The sequence below is a fragment of the Equus asinus genome, chromosome 3 (assembly GCF_041296235.1).
Source record: "Equus asinus isolate D_3611 breed Donkey chromosome 3, EquAss-T2T_v2, whole genome shotgun sequence".
Taxonomy (NCBI): domain Eukaryota; kingdom Metazoa; phylum Chordata; class Mammalia; order Perissodactyla; family Equidae; genus Equus; species Equus asinus.
Window position 1 is genome coordinate 83,257,721 of NC_091792.1, and position 17,064 is coordinate 83,274,784.

The window sequence follows — 17,064 nt, forward strand, 5'->3', positions numbered from 1 at the left end:
TTGCCAAAGAAGATGAGCTGTACATGGTCTCGTGCTCATGCCCCTGTGTTTCTGCCAACAATAATGATTCTGTCTCATTAGCCAATCAGAATTTAGGGAGATCACCTCAGAGAATGCAATCTGTCTTTATTTGTTTAAGTAAACAATATGCGTATTATTACTCTATATGTTGATCTTCCTGAAGATGAGTACGTGTTTCAAAGATCTCGTTAATTGCTGTTACGTGAAGAATGCCCACTTTGTTTTGTGGCTGTAGCTGTGACTACAGAACTTGTCATTTAATCACGTGCTGCCCGCCTTCTCTCAGAATGGACTGACTTTTATTGCTTCATGTCAGTTTGATTTATCTTCTGCTGTTAGCACCTCAAACTCAATGTAGCACAAACTGAGCTTACTTCTTTCTTCTCAAATCTTTTCCTCTCCCATATTCTTAATTTCTTCTTTCTACCTGACAGTTTGATTTATCATTCGTAATTGGCACTTCATATGTCAATGTATCCATATGGCCCAAATCAAACTTCTTACGCTCCAACCCTAATTCCCCAGAACCCTCTTCTCCTATGTTTTATACCTTAATTATTGGCAGCACTGTTTGTAATGTAATTATTTGTCTGTAAGTCTAGCTTCCCCACTATTGGAGCCATGGTTTTAGCTTACTCATTAGTGTGCCCTCACTGCCTCTCTCTGACACATAATAAAGCATTCAGTATTGTTGACTGAATGGCTAAAGGTGTAGTTTAGAATATCACCTATTAATTCTATATTTATTATTTAATATGCAGGGCACTATATATTATTTAATATGGTGGGGTGCCCAACCATCCTTGTTTATTTGGGAATGTCCTGGTTTTAGCATTAAAAGTCCTTTGTCCTGGGAAAACTAGGACAGTTTGTCACCCTAACTGTAAACATTAGATAAAACAGAAAAATCCCTTCTCTCGTGAAGCTTTTCAATAGAAACACTTTAATTTTCTTGAGGTTTTACTTGAGGTCAATATTTCATATAAACTTTTAGCCTATTGCTGAAAATTTCTATATAATTAATTTTGGAAAACTTCAATGAAGATTTTAGAGTACTGGCTTTCATGCATACATGGCACTATTGTGTGTTTTTTTCCATTTTTATATGAATTTCATTATTTTGCAATTAATTTTACATCTGTTTAGGTAGATTCAGTTATAATCTCTGTCATGTTGTGATGACAGCTGCCTCAGAACTCGCCTGACTTGAGCTTTCTCAGTTTTCATATCTAACTCATATTACCTTGTTGTCTATATGAAACTAAATTACAAAAAAAATACCTTTAATTGTGAGATGAAAACTTTTGCATAAAACTGCATAAAATATAAATATAAATTCATTAAAAATGAATACTCAAGTGAAGAAATATAAGGTTGCTAAATTTCCCTTTCTAATCATAACTCTTTCCTTCTCTACAGGTAGGCACTGTTTTGATTTTTATGGCAATCACTTCCTTGCTTTTCTTTATGGATTATTAAATCCTCTTGATGAAATAACCCCTTTGTCATAATGAAATGTCTCTCTTATCCCTGGTGTTCCTTGTTCTCAAATCGGCTTTATCTGATTTTCATAGAGTCACTCCAGCTTTCTTTGATTCATAGATGCACAGTATATCTTTTTTCATCCTTTCATTTTTAACCTCTGTGTCTTTATGTTTTAAGAGGATTTCCTGTAGATAGCATAAGGTTGGGTCTTGCTTTTTAATCCAATCCGACAATCTCTGCCTTTTAATTGAGGGTGTTTAGAACTTTTCCATTTAATTATTGATATTGTTGTATTTAAATTTACTCTCTTGCTATTTGTTTTCTATTTATCTCATCTGTTCTTTGTTTCTCTTTTCTTTTTCCCTGCCTTCGTCCAATGAGTTGAGTGTTTTTTTAGAAGTGGTTCTATTTTTATGTCCACCATTGGTTCACTAGGTACGCCTCTTTGTTTTATTTTTTAGTGGTTGCGCGAGGGTTTATAACATACCTCTCTAACTTATCAAAGTCTACCTGCAAATAATATCGTACCACTTCACGTACAGTATATGAGCCTTACAACAGTGTGCTTCCATTTCCCCCATCTCATCCTTTGTGCTATTGTGGCCATATATTTTACTTCTACATATGCTATAATGCCACAGTGAATTGAAATTATGTTTGCTTTAAACAGTTAATTATTTTTTAAATGGATTAAGAATTGAGAAAAAATATCTTTTATTTACCCACATAGAATTTGTTGTTAATCCCATCCAGTGTACTTCTCATTTCAGAAGTTTGATTTGGATCTTTTTTTTTTTTATCTTCCCTTTATCTCCTCATTATATTCACCTTTATTCTATCTGGTTGAACATAGGAAGAATATTATAATAGATACTTTGATGTTCTTGTGTGCTGATTCCATCTTCCCATTTCTACATCTGTTTCTTTTCATTGGCTTTTCTCCTGTTTGTTAGACATATTTTCCTGCTTCTTGGAAAGACTTTCTGTTAGTTGTACATAATCTGTACTTGGTTTGTATGCGCTTATGTGTGTGTTTTGAATGGAATCTGTTTCTTCTCTGGTTATGTACCCTGATTTGGAACACTTCACTGGTGTCCTGGGTTTCTCAACTCTCCTGGACAATCCTTGCCTTTCAAATAAGCCTTGGCCTCCTTTTGAGGATTTCTGTTCTTGTTGTCTTTGTTACTATCTAAAGGTGCTTTTTTTTTTTTTTTTTTTTTTTGCTCTGGGACAGCCAGTTCAAACCATCAGTCACTAAATTAACACCCAGAGTTTTAGCACAGTTATGAAGCTTTTTATGACCACCTCAGTGTGGATGAGAATTTCTACTCTTTTTGACCTGCTGGCATTTTGGCACTTGAAATATTTTTCCTTGTTTAAAATTATTTTAGTGCTTTTAATGCTTCAGTAGATTGTTGCTTTTTAAGAGTAAGGTCTGTGTTTTATCCACCTCTTTTATGCTGTAATACCTAACACAAATAATTCTTAATTTCAGTTGCATTTTAATGTAAGTGGGCCTTAAAAGAAACACATTATTTCTAGTTTTAAAAAGAGTACCATTTATTATTAGTCCAGATTAGCAAGATTTTAAACTATACTAATTATCACCATAAATTCTCACAGTAGCGGACATTTTCCTTTAGTCTACATGATTCTCACAAGTTTTGAGTCCTCACTTTCATTCTTTTATTACCTATTGAATATAGCTGCTATGTTCTTTCCCATCTCTTCTTCAACATCTGTGTTGCTTAAACTATACTCATTTGCTTGATACATTTCTTGAAATTGTCTATCAGTCTGTCGGCACACTGTCTGTCTACTAAATTTATCTGCTAAGTTTATCTAATCTTATGATTGCCTGTTCCAAAGAAATTTGTATCTTGGGTTTGTAAACCTTTGTTTGGGGTCAAGCAATCAAGAAATATTTAGAGTGCCAACTATGTAGCAAATCAAGGAGATATTATTAATCACTTGCTGTAAACTCACTTTAAATTATTTCTGTCTAGGCCCTCTACAAATTTATCTATGCCATTCTCTGCAAACAATAGATGTTCTTCCAAAGTATGAGACAGTGGTCTTCTGAGGTTGAAAATATTTTATCAGCTAAATATAACTGCCATTTTCATCCCAACCAAATATGCTTAGAAGAAAAAAAAGACTTTTATTTTGTTTTAAATTTTCTTTAGGTATTTTTTCTGTTGTTCAGTAAGTCCAGTTCTATAGGTTCTTATATTTAAGATATATTAATAAAAATTCTGCTCTTATATCAGAACTTCAAAAATGCAACAACTTCTGTGGCTAGCCATTCGTTCTGATAATATAGTCTCAGCAATTGAGGTTACTAAATGATTTTATATATTTTGAGTGCTTTTTCTCTGAAATCATTGAAATCCTATCTTATCTACCAATGATATGATTTTACTTTTATAGGTGGCTATGCCCCATTCCTTTCTTTGGCTGCCAGAGACAGCGCTTTTACTGTTCCCTCTAGCACTGAGAAAGCTGTTCCAGGTCCAGGACACTATAATGTTTCAGAAGCACAGGTAAGTTTATAATAGTTATAATTGTCTGAGTTAATAAAAATCATGCTTTCGTCCTCTAATAGACTAACACGTCATTTGTCAAATTTTATTTTTCCTTGGCATCATCTTCTTTCTACTTTCAATCTATATTTTGTAATTAGAATAAGAAAATAAATGTGTTCAATGATGGTTGTCTGATTAGGGTTCTTCATTATTCTATATATTCTATAAGACATAAAACATTGTTACATCCTTCATGGTCCTTGAGATTCTTGAATGGGAGAATAGGATTATTGAATGAAATACGGCCCATGAAAGTTATGCAAATGTTCAAGATATGTAGAAGAGGGATGGCAATAGGAATTAGTTTGTGTGCTATACTCTAAAGCTATAGCTATTGCCATTGTCTCATCTGTCTCCTATGTCACTACAGTCTCAAGAGTCTGTGACAAGAATATCTTTGATGGTCCATTCGTGTTCAGAAACAGTGGCTGTAACTCCAATATCTTCATAATCATGAACATCATCTTTACTCTTTCACATAAACTTTGCGTTCATACATAATGACTACTGATAACCCTAGCAGACCTTTATCTCCCCTGTTGGAGGCCCAGATATAGTCATTGATGCCTTAATTTTTGCATTAGACTTCTTGAATTAATAATAGCAACCATTCTATCTGTTGGAGTTTTTTGGTTGCAACCAATAGAACAGATTTTTACAACAGATGCTAGGTTTACAATAAAAGATTTTTAGGAAAGGTACTGGGGTAGCTCATAGACTTGAAGGAAGAATTGAATCAACAGGTCTTGTGGAAGGACAGGACTAAGGCAATACCAGATATTTCAGTAGTAGGAACTTCTGCACCATTCAATAGTGAGCTGCCATTAAATAACCCATTTATACAACTTCCTTCCATTTTTTGTGTGTGACACTACTCAAGATTAAAATTCCTGGTAGGGAGAATCTGTTTGCTCCAGTTTCATTATAGACCCACACCTGTGGTTCCTGGGATAGGGAATTCTGTGTTTGGAAGGTCCTTTAAAATTGCAAAGTATGGGGGAGGTTTGATTGTCCCAAGGGTGGTGAATATGCTGTTACGAGCAGATAATAGAAGGGATGCTGGACAAATAAAAACAACAGACAATATATTTCCATTACATTTCACCCTTTAACTTCCTGGCTCTCTTCTCTCTCATGCACACAACACACACACACACATACACACACACACACACAATTCTTCTTCCCATATATGTAATTTAAAAAATGCAGTTATTTGATGTATAATTTTAACATATACCTTCCCAGAAGGACCCAAACTAATGTCTAGTTACTGCATTCAGAGATGATATTACAGTGTCATTATCAAATGAATCCGGGATTAAGGCCAGTTCTTCTCATGTTCCTTCACATTCCTCTTTCATTATTCTGTGACCTATAGATTAAATGGTAAATATAACATGAGATATTATAAAGAAGTGGTTAGGAGTGTGGACTCTGGAGCTAGACTACCTAGAGTCAAAATTATTCTCTGTCACTTACTAGCTGTGAGACTTAATCTTATCGCCTTAATCTCTTTGGTCCTTAGTTTCCTCATCTGTTAAATAGGGGTAATAACTTTGTAGGATTAAATATGTTTCTAAGGATTAAATATGTTAATAAACATTTAGGATAGTGCCTGACTATAGTTAGCATACATTTCAACTATTATTGGTGTTGCTGTTTTATAATAAAAGGGGGAAAAAAGAGAGGGAAAATGAAAGAAGGTGACGTGGGAAGCAAGGAAATAGAGGTGGGGACTTATTCTATTTCTGTAACTGATTGTGAGGCTATAGGTAGCTTAAGATTTTCCATTAGTCATTCCATGTTCCCCATGTCTTTAACAAAGACTTACTTCATCTGGTGGAGTTCTTAGCTTGGTGGGGTGACCAAAACCTTCAGTTCTAAGGGATCTGAGCTCTTGGTTCTCAGGCTTGCTTCTCAACCCTTTGAATAAACTTGCTCTTAGCATTTTCCTTGGGTGTTATAGTGTGAGAAATCTCTGCAGGATGTCCCTGTGTGGTACCCCACTGCACTCCTCTTAGCTCTTATTAGTTCTGTTTTTCAGTCCTGGTTAGGCTTAATCACCTCAGCCAATATGTTAATCTCTTTATTTTGCTTTCTGCTTTGTGTCATAAAGAGCTTGAAATGGCCAGTTGATGGTTTTGACTTCCAATTCAGTTGGATATCAATTGCTCATCCCTGGGGTCTTAAAACTTCCAGAATACTAGAGCCTAGAGGACAAAAAGCAAAAATTTGATAATAGGTCATTTGATGTAATCATTAGAAGTGTCACTCCTGCTTCCACTCCGTGGCCCACAGACCTGCATATTATGGGTGTATTGGCTGCTAGTTCTACCAGTAGTTCTTTATGAAGACTGGTATGTAACTCCAGTATTCCAAGAGGGTAATGTATTAAAATACACAATAGGTAGATTTCAAACTTTTAAATATGACAAGTATCAGGATACTGGAATGTTATTTTATGTTAATACTGATTTTAGTCAATTCCACATGTAAAATAATATAAAGTACAATTTAGATAAAATTTTATTTTATTCCAAATTGGATATCTTTCTCAGATTTTAAGAATAAGAAATTAGGAAATATGCTTTTTTTTGGTGTGTAATAGTGATCTAAGAAAAAGAGTCCTAGTATTCTTTACTTTTCTTCTTAAAACTATAGACAAATGCAAGGAAAGATTTATTTCCTTGGTTTAAAACATGGCTTATGACTTATTTACTCAATTGCTGTTGATTTTTTTTTGTAGTTTTAGGCTAAAGTCTTGCAGAACTTGTAGAGTTCAAGAAATGTGAATTTATCACAGTTTAAAAAATAAAGTCTGTTTCATTTTAAATGCCTGAATTAGGAAGCATGTTTGTAATGTGACATAGTTTACATATTAATTCTGTAAATAATTAATATATTGGATAATAATTAAAGGGATGATCTTATTGATAATTAATGCCAGTCTTTTAGCAATTTACTTTTATACTTTTCTTTTGGAATCATAGGTTGAAATGTTGCTTTCTGTCAGCAATTACTTAGTAAATACCATTTGGAGACTTCAAATGAAGTTTTAAAAAACCGAAAGTGTGAGTTGAAGTTCTGAGAGGCACCTCCACTGTGAAACACAGCATAAAAGCAGGACATTTGGGAGTTGAAACTGTGTCCCCAATTTGGTCCTTCTCTTATGGTCATTTCACTTCGATCGTGGTTGTCACCACTATTCCAAAGTTGGGGGTCGGGGTGGGGTATACATTTTGCCTTTACAGCCTTTGCTCAATTATAGGCCAAATTGCATTTCCTTTGTTTCTTTTAGCATATATGAAGCATGCTAATTTTTTTCAAAAGGAAGTTTGCTTAGTAGAAAATAACATAAAGGAAATTAAGAAAGTAAAAGAGGGGTCAGCCCCGTGGCTGAGTGGTTAAGTTTGTGCGTTCCGCTTCCGCCGCCCAGGGTTTCACCGGTTCGGATCCTGGGTGCAGACATGGCACCGCTCATTAGGCCATGCTGAGGCGGCATCGCACATGCCACAACTAGAAGGACCAACAACTAAAAATACACAACTATGTACCCGGGGACTTTGAAGAGAAAAAGGAAAAATAAAATCTTTAAAAAAAAGAAAGTAAAAGAAGCAGAAGAATCAAGTTGACAAAGTGTGGTCTTCTGACCCTTTGATAGATAATTAGCCTAAGTCACATCCCTTGTTCTGTCCATATTTTGTTTCCTAGGGTGATTCCCACTCCAAAGTGTCAGTACAAATTTCTCTTATGTTTTCTAGTTCTATTCTCTTCCACTTTCTGACCTGTCTCTGCATGGCAGGTACCGCCTTATTCCTTGATGCATGAGAATGGTTCTAGATGTGAGGATCTCCTCCCTGGGTCCAGATAATAGTTTGTTTCGTACTTCTCATTACCTAGGCCTGGGAATAGATGTCCAAATTAGGTCTGATTTTTGATCTGAGAGGTACACCTCACTACAGCTGAATGACAGAATATTACGTGTGATACAGTGCATGGCCTCACCCTGCAGGTGAGACTCTGCCTCCTATAATCTTGGGAGGTTGCTGACAATGTAATAACTCATCCAATAACCATAGCATACAGACAAAGTGCAGTACTCAAGAAGTAGTAAGACCACTTTCTCACAGGTTTTCATATAAAATGTATAATTACTTGGTAATATAATTTTTGGGTCATTTATTTGACATATGGCAATTGCTTTTCTAACCTCTTGTAAGGTCAGTAGAATTGGTGATTATGAAAATATGAATAATCTGAAAAAAAATCCTGGTTAATTTGTAACAGTTTAAAAAATTAGATTAGATTGATTTTACTGTCTTCTGTTGAAGTATTCAGTATAAATTCAAATTGCAGTTTAAAATGTAAGATCATGGACTCTATGGTAATTGCTTTCAAAGAATCAAAATTTGAGGAGGTCTTCTCTTTTCACAGGATTTTACTTTTTTTTTTTGCTGAGGAAGATTAGCCCTGAGCTAACATCTGTGCCAGTCCTCCTCCACTTTACATGTGGGTCGCCACCACAGCATGACTGATGAGTGGTGCAGGTCTATGCCCAGGATCCGAACCCAGGAATCCGGGCCACCAAAGCAGAATGCACTAATCCCCACCACTATGCCATCGGGCTGGCCCTCACATGATTGTACTTTTATCTGGCTTGTAATGTTAATGTTTTTGCAAAATCATTAAAGTCTATTATTAAAGATCCCAACTCTTTAAACATGGGGATTGTGATCTATTTAAAGCAGTAATAAAGTGGTGAACTGGTTATCTAAGAATATAATTTGACTCGTTTTTTGAAAGCAGACCTCTTTTGTGTATTTCTTAAAAGCTGAATGCAGCTGAATAAGATGCACACTAGAGATAGGCTCAGTTAATAGTGATTGTGAACAGCTGACATGTACACAGCATGTGAAAAGGTCTGCAGTAAATCAATAAATTTAAAAAAACTTATCTGATCAATCAGATGCCAACCACTATTACTATGAATCATCTTTGAAATGACTGCACCGTGACTGTTTGTTGAAACTAGTGTGATGGAATTTCATCTGAATTAATTGGCTGTTAGCTGGTTGATAATTTTCTGATTCTAGAAAATCCAAATGTGTGGCATGGAGAGGCATGGAAGATTCCTCCTAGTGCCTTCTCTGCAATAAACAATGTTTAAAACTCATGCATAAAACCAAGCTGTTGCCAATAAGCCTACATCAATGTCCCTGGAAATGACCAAAATGTTACTCATGAAAATAATTAATCCTAAACAAGCTTGGAAGGTTTTCTTTTAGGTTGCAGCATGAGTGCTGGCATTTTTAGCTTGTTTCAGAGGTACAAATTCTCCAGGGGCCTATATACATACTCTCTTTATTCTTACTCTACAGTTTTGGAGATTCCTTTGCCTCTGATTCCTGTTTTAAAACTGAGTTTTGCATTCTCTTAGCATTCTCTAAGGATGATAAATTTTAGTTTGAGTTCAGAGTTAAAATTGACAGCTGTAATTGTCGTCTTCTCTTATTATCCTCTTTTGCTAGAACTATGTCTTCAGTCAAGAGCTTTAACTATCTCAGGTTGGGATTTGAAACTATTTGTTCATATTAATATGTAATATTCATCAAATAGGTATTAATTATAAAGTGCTGCTTTTAATTATTTCATAATGTTTTTCCTCTAATTTAGTATCACATAAAAGGAGGCCATAGTCTACAAAACCGGGAGAAACGTTTTAAGAAGTTTATTTCAGATGGTCCAGGACCAGCAAGCTATGATCAGTCCTCTCCCGGAACGTTAGATATTGTGAACAGAAAAGCACTAGAGGCTAAAGAGCATCTTCACTCAGTACGTTGCTGTTTTAAATTATGCTTGTAATTACATTTCTTTTAGTTAAAATAAAACAGAAAAGATTTAATGTCTTATGTGATAAGTACATTTAAAAAGGCTTACTATAAAAATTAGTAGGTTTATTACTATCCACATTGTAGTTATTTTATAATTAAATGAGTACTTGATGTTTATAAACTTTAGTTTTTAACTGTATTAACATCTGACTTCATTTTGGCTTTTGGTAAATCTATAAATATTTCCAGTGTCTATGGTGAACAAAAAGTAAGGGAGATTTTAAAAACCACCTGAGTGGTTTACCTATATGTATAGAGAGGAAAATCTGTGTTAAGTACTGTTAATAATACAGTGAAATTTAAAAAATGATTCCTGAAATAAAAAAGCATAAAATTTAGGTGGGTGAGAGATATATAGATTACTACTAATGCAAGATGAAATGTGACAGGTACTAAATGAATGAGCATGCAGTTAAATGCCATAGGAATTTAAAGGAGGACTACTGCATTATGGGAGTGTACTTTGTAGAGGGTTTATAGAGGAGGCTGGCCTTGAAAACTAGGGTTAGAGTATGCATTCCAGGCAAGGAGAGCTACATGAGTGAAGATAGAGAAGTGGGATCTTGTGGAGGACAATGAGATTATTTTGACTGGAGCTAAGAATCTGTGTAGGAGACTAGCAGGTGATATGTTTAAAAGGGTAGGTTTGTGTTGTATAATGAATAATTTTTATACCAAAGGCCTACCCCTTTGAAATAAATAATATAATCTAGCATATTTGGGGCATGGTTTATTTAGAGTGCTTCCCTCTTCTTTTTCTGTAACTCCTTCACATAGCTCATATTAATTAAATTTTAATCAGTTTGTGGTTTAGGAGGATATTTTAGGGCTAAGTACTCAGTTGAATAATGTCAGTGCAATGACAATGAGGTTAAGGTTTATAAGTGTATTTAAATATCAGCTATTTCATGTGTGGGGACAAAGTAAATATTCATTTACTCATGCAAGGGTTTCTCAGACATTTTTCTTTTTGCTGAGGAAGATTTGCCCTGAGCTAACATCTGTTGCCAATCTTCCTTTTTTTTTTTTTTTTTTTTTTTTTTAATGTGAGCTGCTGCCACAGCATGGCCCCTAACAGAGGAGTGGTGTGGTTCCCTGCCTGGGAACTGAACCTGGGCTGCCGAAGCAGAGCACACTGAACTTTAACCACTAGGCCATCGAGGCTGACCCTCAGACATTTTTTGAGTCATTTTGTGTACCAGACATGATGCTAGGCTCTGATAATACATAGAAGACAAGTGACTGCTCCCTTGGATCTGTAATTTTAACAGGGAAGTAATGAATGAAATTCAGCAGGAAACAGTTGATGAAGTGCTATTTTAATAAACATATATCATAATAAAATGTTCACTAGTAGCCCATAGTGGAGAGCTTTTGGAGGGAATGGAGATATCACAATCAAACTGGATCCTGAAGGAGGATTCGCTAACTAGTTAAAAAGAATGGGGAAAACCGCTCCAGGCAGAGAAAAACCACGTGAATAAAGACAGTGAGTATTTAATAGCATGGTGTGTTCAGTTCTTTGGAATATTTGGAGTACACGATCTATAGCAAAAATAGAGGATGGAGAAAGAGGCAGGGGCTATATTTTGGAGAGTCTTGACATTGTGCAAATAATTTTTGGAAGCAGTGAATGGAGGGGAAACCATTCAATACTTTCCTTTTTTAATTTGGTAATCAGTCTCTGAAGTATCCTGAAACTACTTAATAGTTGTCTCTGATGATAAAAAAGGTAAGATTCTGCCAGGGATGGTGTGTTTATAACATAACTGTGTATTGGGCGTGAGTGTACTCAACTATAGCATTTATTTGTTTATTCAGAAACTACAGAGGATCAATATATCCTTAATAAATAATTTTCTGGATAACTAAATCTTTTAAGTGTGTTATTTTATTTGATATATTTTATGCTAGTATTTCTAACGTATGTTACTCCTTCCTGTTTTTATTTAAATTATAAGATATTTTACATTAAAGGAAATTTTGAAGAAAGGATAATCACCCTAAAATTTCTGACTCTTATGTTGATAATTCTGTTAATTTTTGCACAGCTCCTTTCAGTATTAAGTCATGTATGTATATGACTTTCTACACATATGTAATTTCACATAACTTAAATAGCTACATATACATAAAGTCAATTTTATATTTTATGTTTTTTATTTCCTTTTGGCAGTATAGACATTTTCCTTGCCACATAGTTTGCATAACTAGGATATTTATGCAGTGCACCAGTAATATGGAGATAAGTCAGGAACTGGGAAGGAAGGAAGCCAGGAAATGTTACAGAAAAATATAAAATTTGATTTTGCTCGGCAGACACTGTGATAAGAAAGCACAAGTAGCCTCTTTGAACTGCTGATTGTTGATGTAACTGTAGTAATGAATGCCTGTTTTTAAAATCAGTAATACTTGCTTTACTAAGCAAGATAAATAACTGAGCCGAGTGAGAGAGACTCCTTGCCTCTTCAGGTGGCTTCAATAGTAATGGTATATATAGTCTTGGTTTATATGATGAGGTGAGACTTGAATTCACTCTTTTAAATTAGTTTTATAGAGAGGTTGGCCTGGTGGCTAAGTTCTTGCATTCCACTTTGGTGGCCCGGGGTTTGCAGGTTCACATCCCATGGGCGGGGACCTACACACTACTCATCAAGCCATGCTGTGGCAGCGTCCCATATACAAAATAGAGGGAGGCTGCCACAGCTGTTAGCTCATTGTCAATCTTACTCAAGCAAAAAAAGGAAGATTGGCAAGAGATGTTAGCTCAGGGCCAATCTTCCTCACCAAAAAACCCTCCAAGTAAATAAATAAATTAGTTTGGTAAAACAAACATTTTTGGTTTATATTATGAAACTCAGTAAGTCAATATTTAATAGTTGCCTTTTAGTAAATTTTAATGTTTGCTTCTTCATTCCTTCTCTTGCCTTTGAGTAAGTCGTATAAAATGTTTCCTTACAGAAAATTTCCAGGGCACCTACAGTTTCTAGAAGTGTTTATGTTCCTTCAATTCCTTCTTGTGGACAGTCATATGGTTATCATATTAAGGAGGATGGCAGTATTATAAAACATTTTCCACCTGCTAGTGACAGCACGCTAGGTCCAGCCTACTATAAACCTCAATTTGTGAGTATAATGCATTTCATATTGACAATTGGGAGATTGTTTAGGATTATGCATGTTTCAGTTAATGTAACACTAACTGTGGTAACAAAGAGGCCCCCAAATCTCAGTGGCCTAATACAACAACATTCTTTTTTTTGTCATTCATATGGTTGTTCCTTGTTGATAAGAGACTTTCCTCCATGTAGAGATTCAGGGACACAGGCGTGTTCCATGCATGTTCCTGTCGTCCCCTAGGGCCCTGGTGTCGTTTGTATCCAGCTGGCAGAAGGCGAAAGAGGATGGAGGATTGCTAGCAGTAGATTTTTGTAGGCCAGACCTGGGAGTTAAAGCTCAGTCACGTGGACATACTTAACTGCCGAGGGGGCTGGGAAATGTAGAAATATGGTCTAACTGTAGGTAGGAGGAAGAGGAAGCAGTTTAATTTCCTAGACGTGTCTGCTGCAATGTATAATCGTATGCAATACATAGATATTCTTTGCCTGAGTTTGAAAGAGAAAAAGAGCGTTTTATTTGAATCTTATAGTATAAGCATTATTTCTTTCACAGATGATTGTAAGAAAGATAAGGAGCTTCTCTCTGATTAAAATATAAAACATAATATAATAGATCCATCTCATCCAGGTTTTAAATTTCAAACCTGGCCAGAGTTGAGACAAAATTTCTTTTAGCAAGTTGAAATGTATGAGTTATGTATGAATATAGATAATATGTCTGATTTAAGTACATAATGCTTTGAACCTGTTGTCTTTTATACTTTTATGAGATCTGAAAGAAGTAATCCTGGTGAGGAAAATGGCAAAAATTATATGTAGACTTAAGGAGCAGCTGAAGAGAAACCTTGGGGAAAGAATAGATTTTCTCAGGATTTGACTTGACCTTCTCGCCCTATACTCAACTTTTTATTTCTATGTGTCTCTATCTTTGCACTTAGGCTCAAGCACCTTCAGAAACCATTTGGCTTGCAGCAATAGGAATACTGGGGCATTTTGGAGTCTTAGATTCTTTGAATTGTTAAGAGTTTTTTCTTAAAATTTTTATTGTAATTTATATAATTACACATTGAATAGTAGAAACATAATAACAGATACCTATGTACGTGCCATCACATATAACACGTATTAGAATCTTATCACACTTGAGTTAGCTATATTTTAAAATAAATACATTATTACAATTATTACCCTACCCAGTTTCCCTCCCTCCATTCTTTTCCCTTTTCCAAAGTAAACACTAAATTTTTATTACATGCATGAATAACAATATATATTATGTGATCTAAAAATTTAAGTAAATGGTATTATCTGATATGTAAGTTGCTTGCTATTTTACTTGATGTTATATTCTCCAGATTTAACTGTATGGATATGTTAGATCTAATTCATTCATTGTTCCCAGTCAGTAAGTCTCTTTTTTAAAAAGTAATTTTAAATTTCAAAATAGTTTCAAACTGATAGAAAAGTTGTAAGAATAATACAAAGAATTCCCATATACCTTTCACTCAGATTCTGCAGTTAACACTTTATCGCGTTTGCTTTATCACTTTTTCTTTCCACATGTTTATATTATTATTTTTATTAAGCAATTTGAGAATATGTTTCAGACATGGTGCCCCTTTACCCCTAAATACTTCAATGTAAGTTTCCTAAGAAGAAGACATTCTCTTTTATAACCACAATGCAATGATCAAACTCAGGAAATTTTCATTTATGTAGACTATTATCTAATTTACAGATCTTTAAAAATATTTCTAATTATCACAATGATATCCTTTAAAAACAAAAAAATTTGGTTCAGAGTCCAATCTGGTATTATATTGTTGCATTTAGTTATCATGTTTCCTTAGATTCCTTTAATTTGGAACAGTTCTTCAGTCTTTCTTTGTCTTTTGTAACCTTGACTTTTCTTTGAAGAGTACAGGCTATTTATTTTGTAGCGTCTGTCTTTGGTGGTTTCTCTAAACCCATGTTTTCTTTAACATTTATTGTTGACACTTTACTATAAAGGAGAGTTTTATCTTCTTGCCCATTTATGTATTCATGAATTCCTGTTTTACTCGAGTTATTATTTATTACTCTCATTATTTATTGAGGTTTAAATTACCTCAGATTTGACCCTTGGGAGCCCTTTCAAGCTGCTGCTTTTGTCTTTCTGACATATCCTGTTCATTCTTTGAGCATTTCCTTACCTTCTGGCACAATAAGATATTCCAGGGTTACCTGACTTTTTTCCTTGCCCCAGCCTTGGAATCAGCCCTTTTTTCAAGAAGCCCTACTTCCATTTAGTGGAGAATGGTATTTCAAAACAAGATCAGTACACTAGGTGCATGCATTGCTACGGAGGTGTCGTCGCTTCTAGGCCAACTCACTGGACAGAGTTAGAAATTTATACTTATTTCTTGTCTATCTGTCTATTGAAAACTTTGAGTTTATACTGATACCTACAATTCTAATCCTACACCACAGATTTGTTCTAGTCTCTCCTTTGCCATATTTGAACTCCCTTCTTTCACAATGAGAAACCTCATTCCCATTATCCTCAATATATTTACTTATTTGCTTAATCCTATAAAACACTGAAAATAGTCTCATAATTGCTAACCCATCACTGCAAAAAACAGACTTGAGAAAGGTGCAAAGCTCTTGCCTCTAGGTGACTTTGAGGCTCTACATAAGCAGGAAGTGAAGGCAAGCTGACTTGTAAACTTGCCTGATTGTTCTGGCTAGGACTTCCAATACTATGTTAAATAAGAGTGGTGACAGTGGGCATCCTTGTCTGGTTCCTGTTCTTAGAGGGATAGCTTTCAGTTTTTCTCCATTGAGAATGATATTTGCTGTGGGTTTGTCCTATATGGGCTTTATTATGTTGACGTACTTTCCTTCTATACCCATTTTATTTGGAGTTTTTATCATAAATGGATGCTGTATCTTATCAAATGCTTTCTCTGCATCTATTGAGACGATCATATGATTTTTACTCTTTGTTTGGTTAATGTGGTGTATCATGTTGATTACTTTGCAGATGTTGAACCATCTCTACATCCCTGGAATAAATCCTGCTTGGTCATGGTATATGATCACCATGTATTGTTGTATTTGATTAATGTACTGTTGTATTAATATGTTGTATTTGATTTGCTAGTATTTTGTTGAGGATTTTTACATCGATGTTCATCAGTGATATTGGCCTGTAATTTTCTTTTTTTGTATTGTCCTTGTCCGGTTTTGGTATCAGGGTAATGTTGGCTTCATAGCATGAGTTGGAAGCCTCCCCTCCTCTTCAATTTTTTGGAAGAGTTTGAGAAGTATAGGTATTAAGTCTTCTTTGAATGTTTGGTAGAATTCACAAGGAAAGTCCTCTGGTCCTGGACTCTCATTTTTGGGGAGATTTTTAATTACTGTTTTGCTCTCCTTACTGGTGATTGGTCTGTTCAAATTCTCTATTTCTTCTTGGTTCAGTTTTGGAAGGTTATGTAATTCTAAGAATTTATCCATTTCTTGTAGAATATCCAATTTTTGGCATATAGCTTTTCATAGTATTCTCTTATAATCTTTTGTATTTCTGAGGTATCTGTTGTAATTTCTCTGCTTTCATTTCTTATTTTATTTGTTTGAGCCTTCTCTCTTTTTTCCTTCATTGACCCAATTGTTATTTACAATAGTTATATCCTCTTGGATTGTTCCCTTTATTGTTACGTAGTGCCTTTCTTTGTCTCTTGTTACAGTTGTTGTTTTAAAGTCTATTTTGTCTAACAGAAGTATTGCTACCCCTGCTTTCTTTTCATTTCCATTTGCATCAAGTATCTTTTTCCATCCCTTCATTTTCAGGTTATGAGTGTCTGTAGGACTGAAATGTGCCTCTTGTATTCAGCATATATATGGGTCTTGTGTATTTATCCAATCGACCACCCTATGCCTTTTGATTGGAGCATTTAGTCTGTTGACATTTAAAGTAGC

The 17,064-nt window shown here is 34.9% G+C and overlaps 1 protein-coding gene across 1 annotated transcript in view; it reads left to right on the forward strand.

The window, feature by feature from the left end:
* The window catches only part of STPG2 (sperm tail PG-rich repeat containing 2), a 296,808-nt gene that overhangs the window by 3,910 nt on the left and 275,834 nt on the right, over window positions 1-17,064 (forward strand). Inside the window, exons 2-3 of the mRNA XM_070506544.1 lie at window positions 3,937-4,049; window positions 12,947-13,111. Coding sequence (XP_070362645.1) covers window positions 3,937-4,049; window positions 12,947-13,111 — 278 coding nt within the window. The remainder of the gene's footprint in view (window positions 1-3,936; window positions 4,050-12,946; window positions 13,112-17,064) is intronic.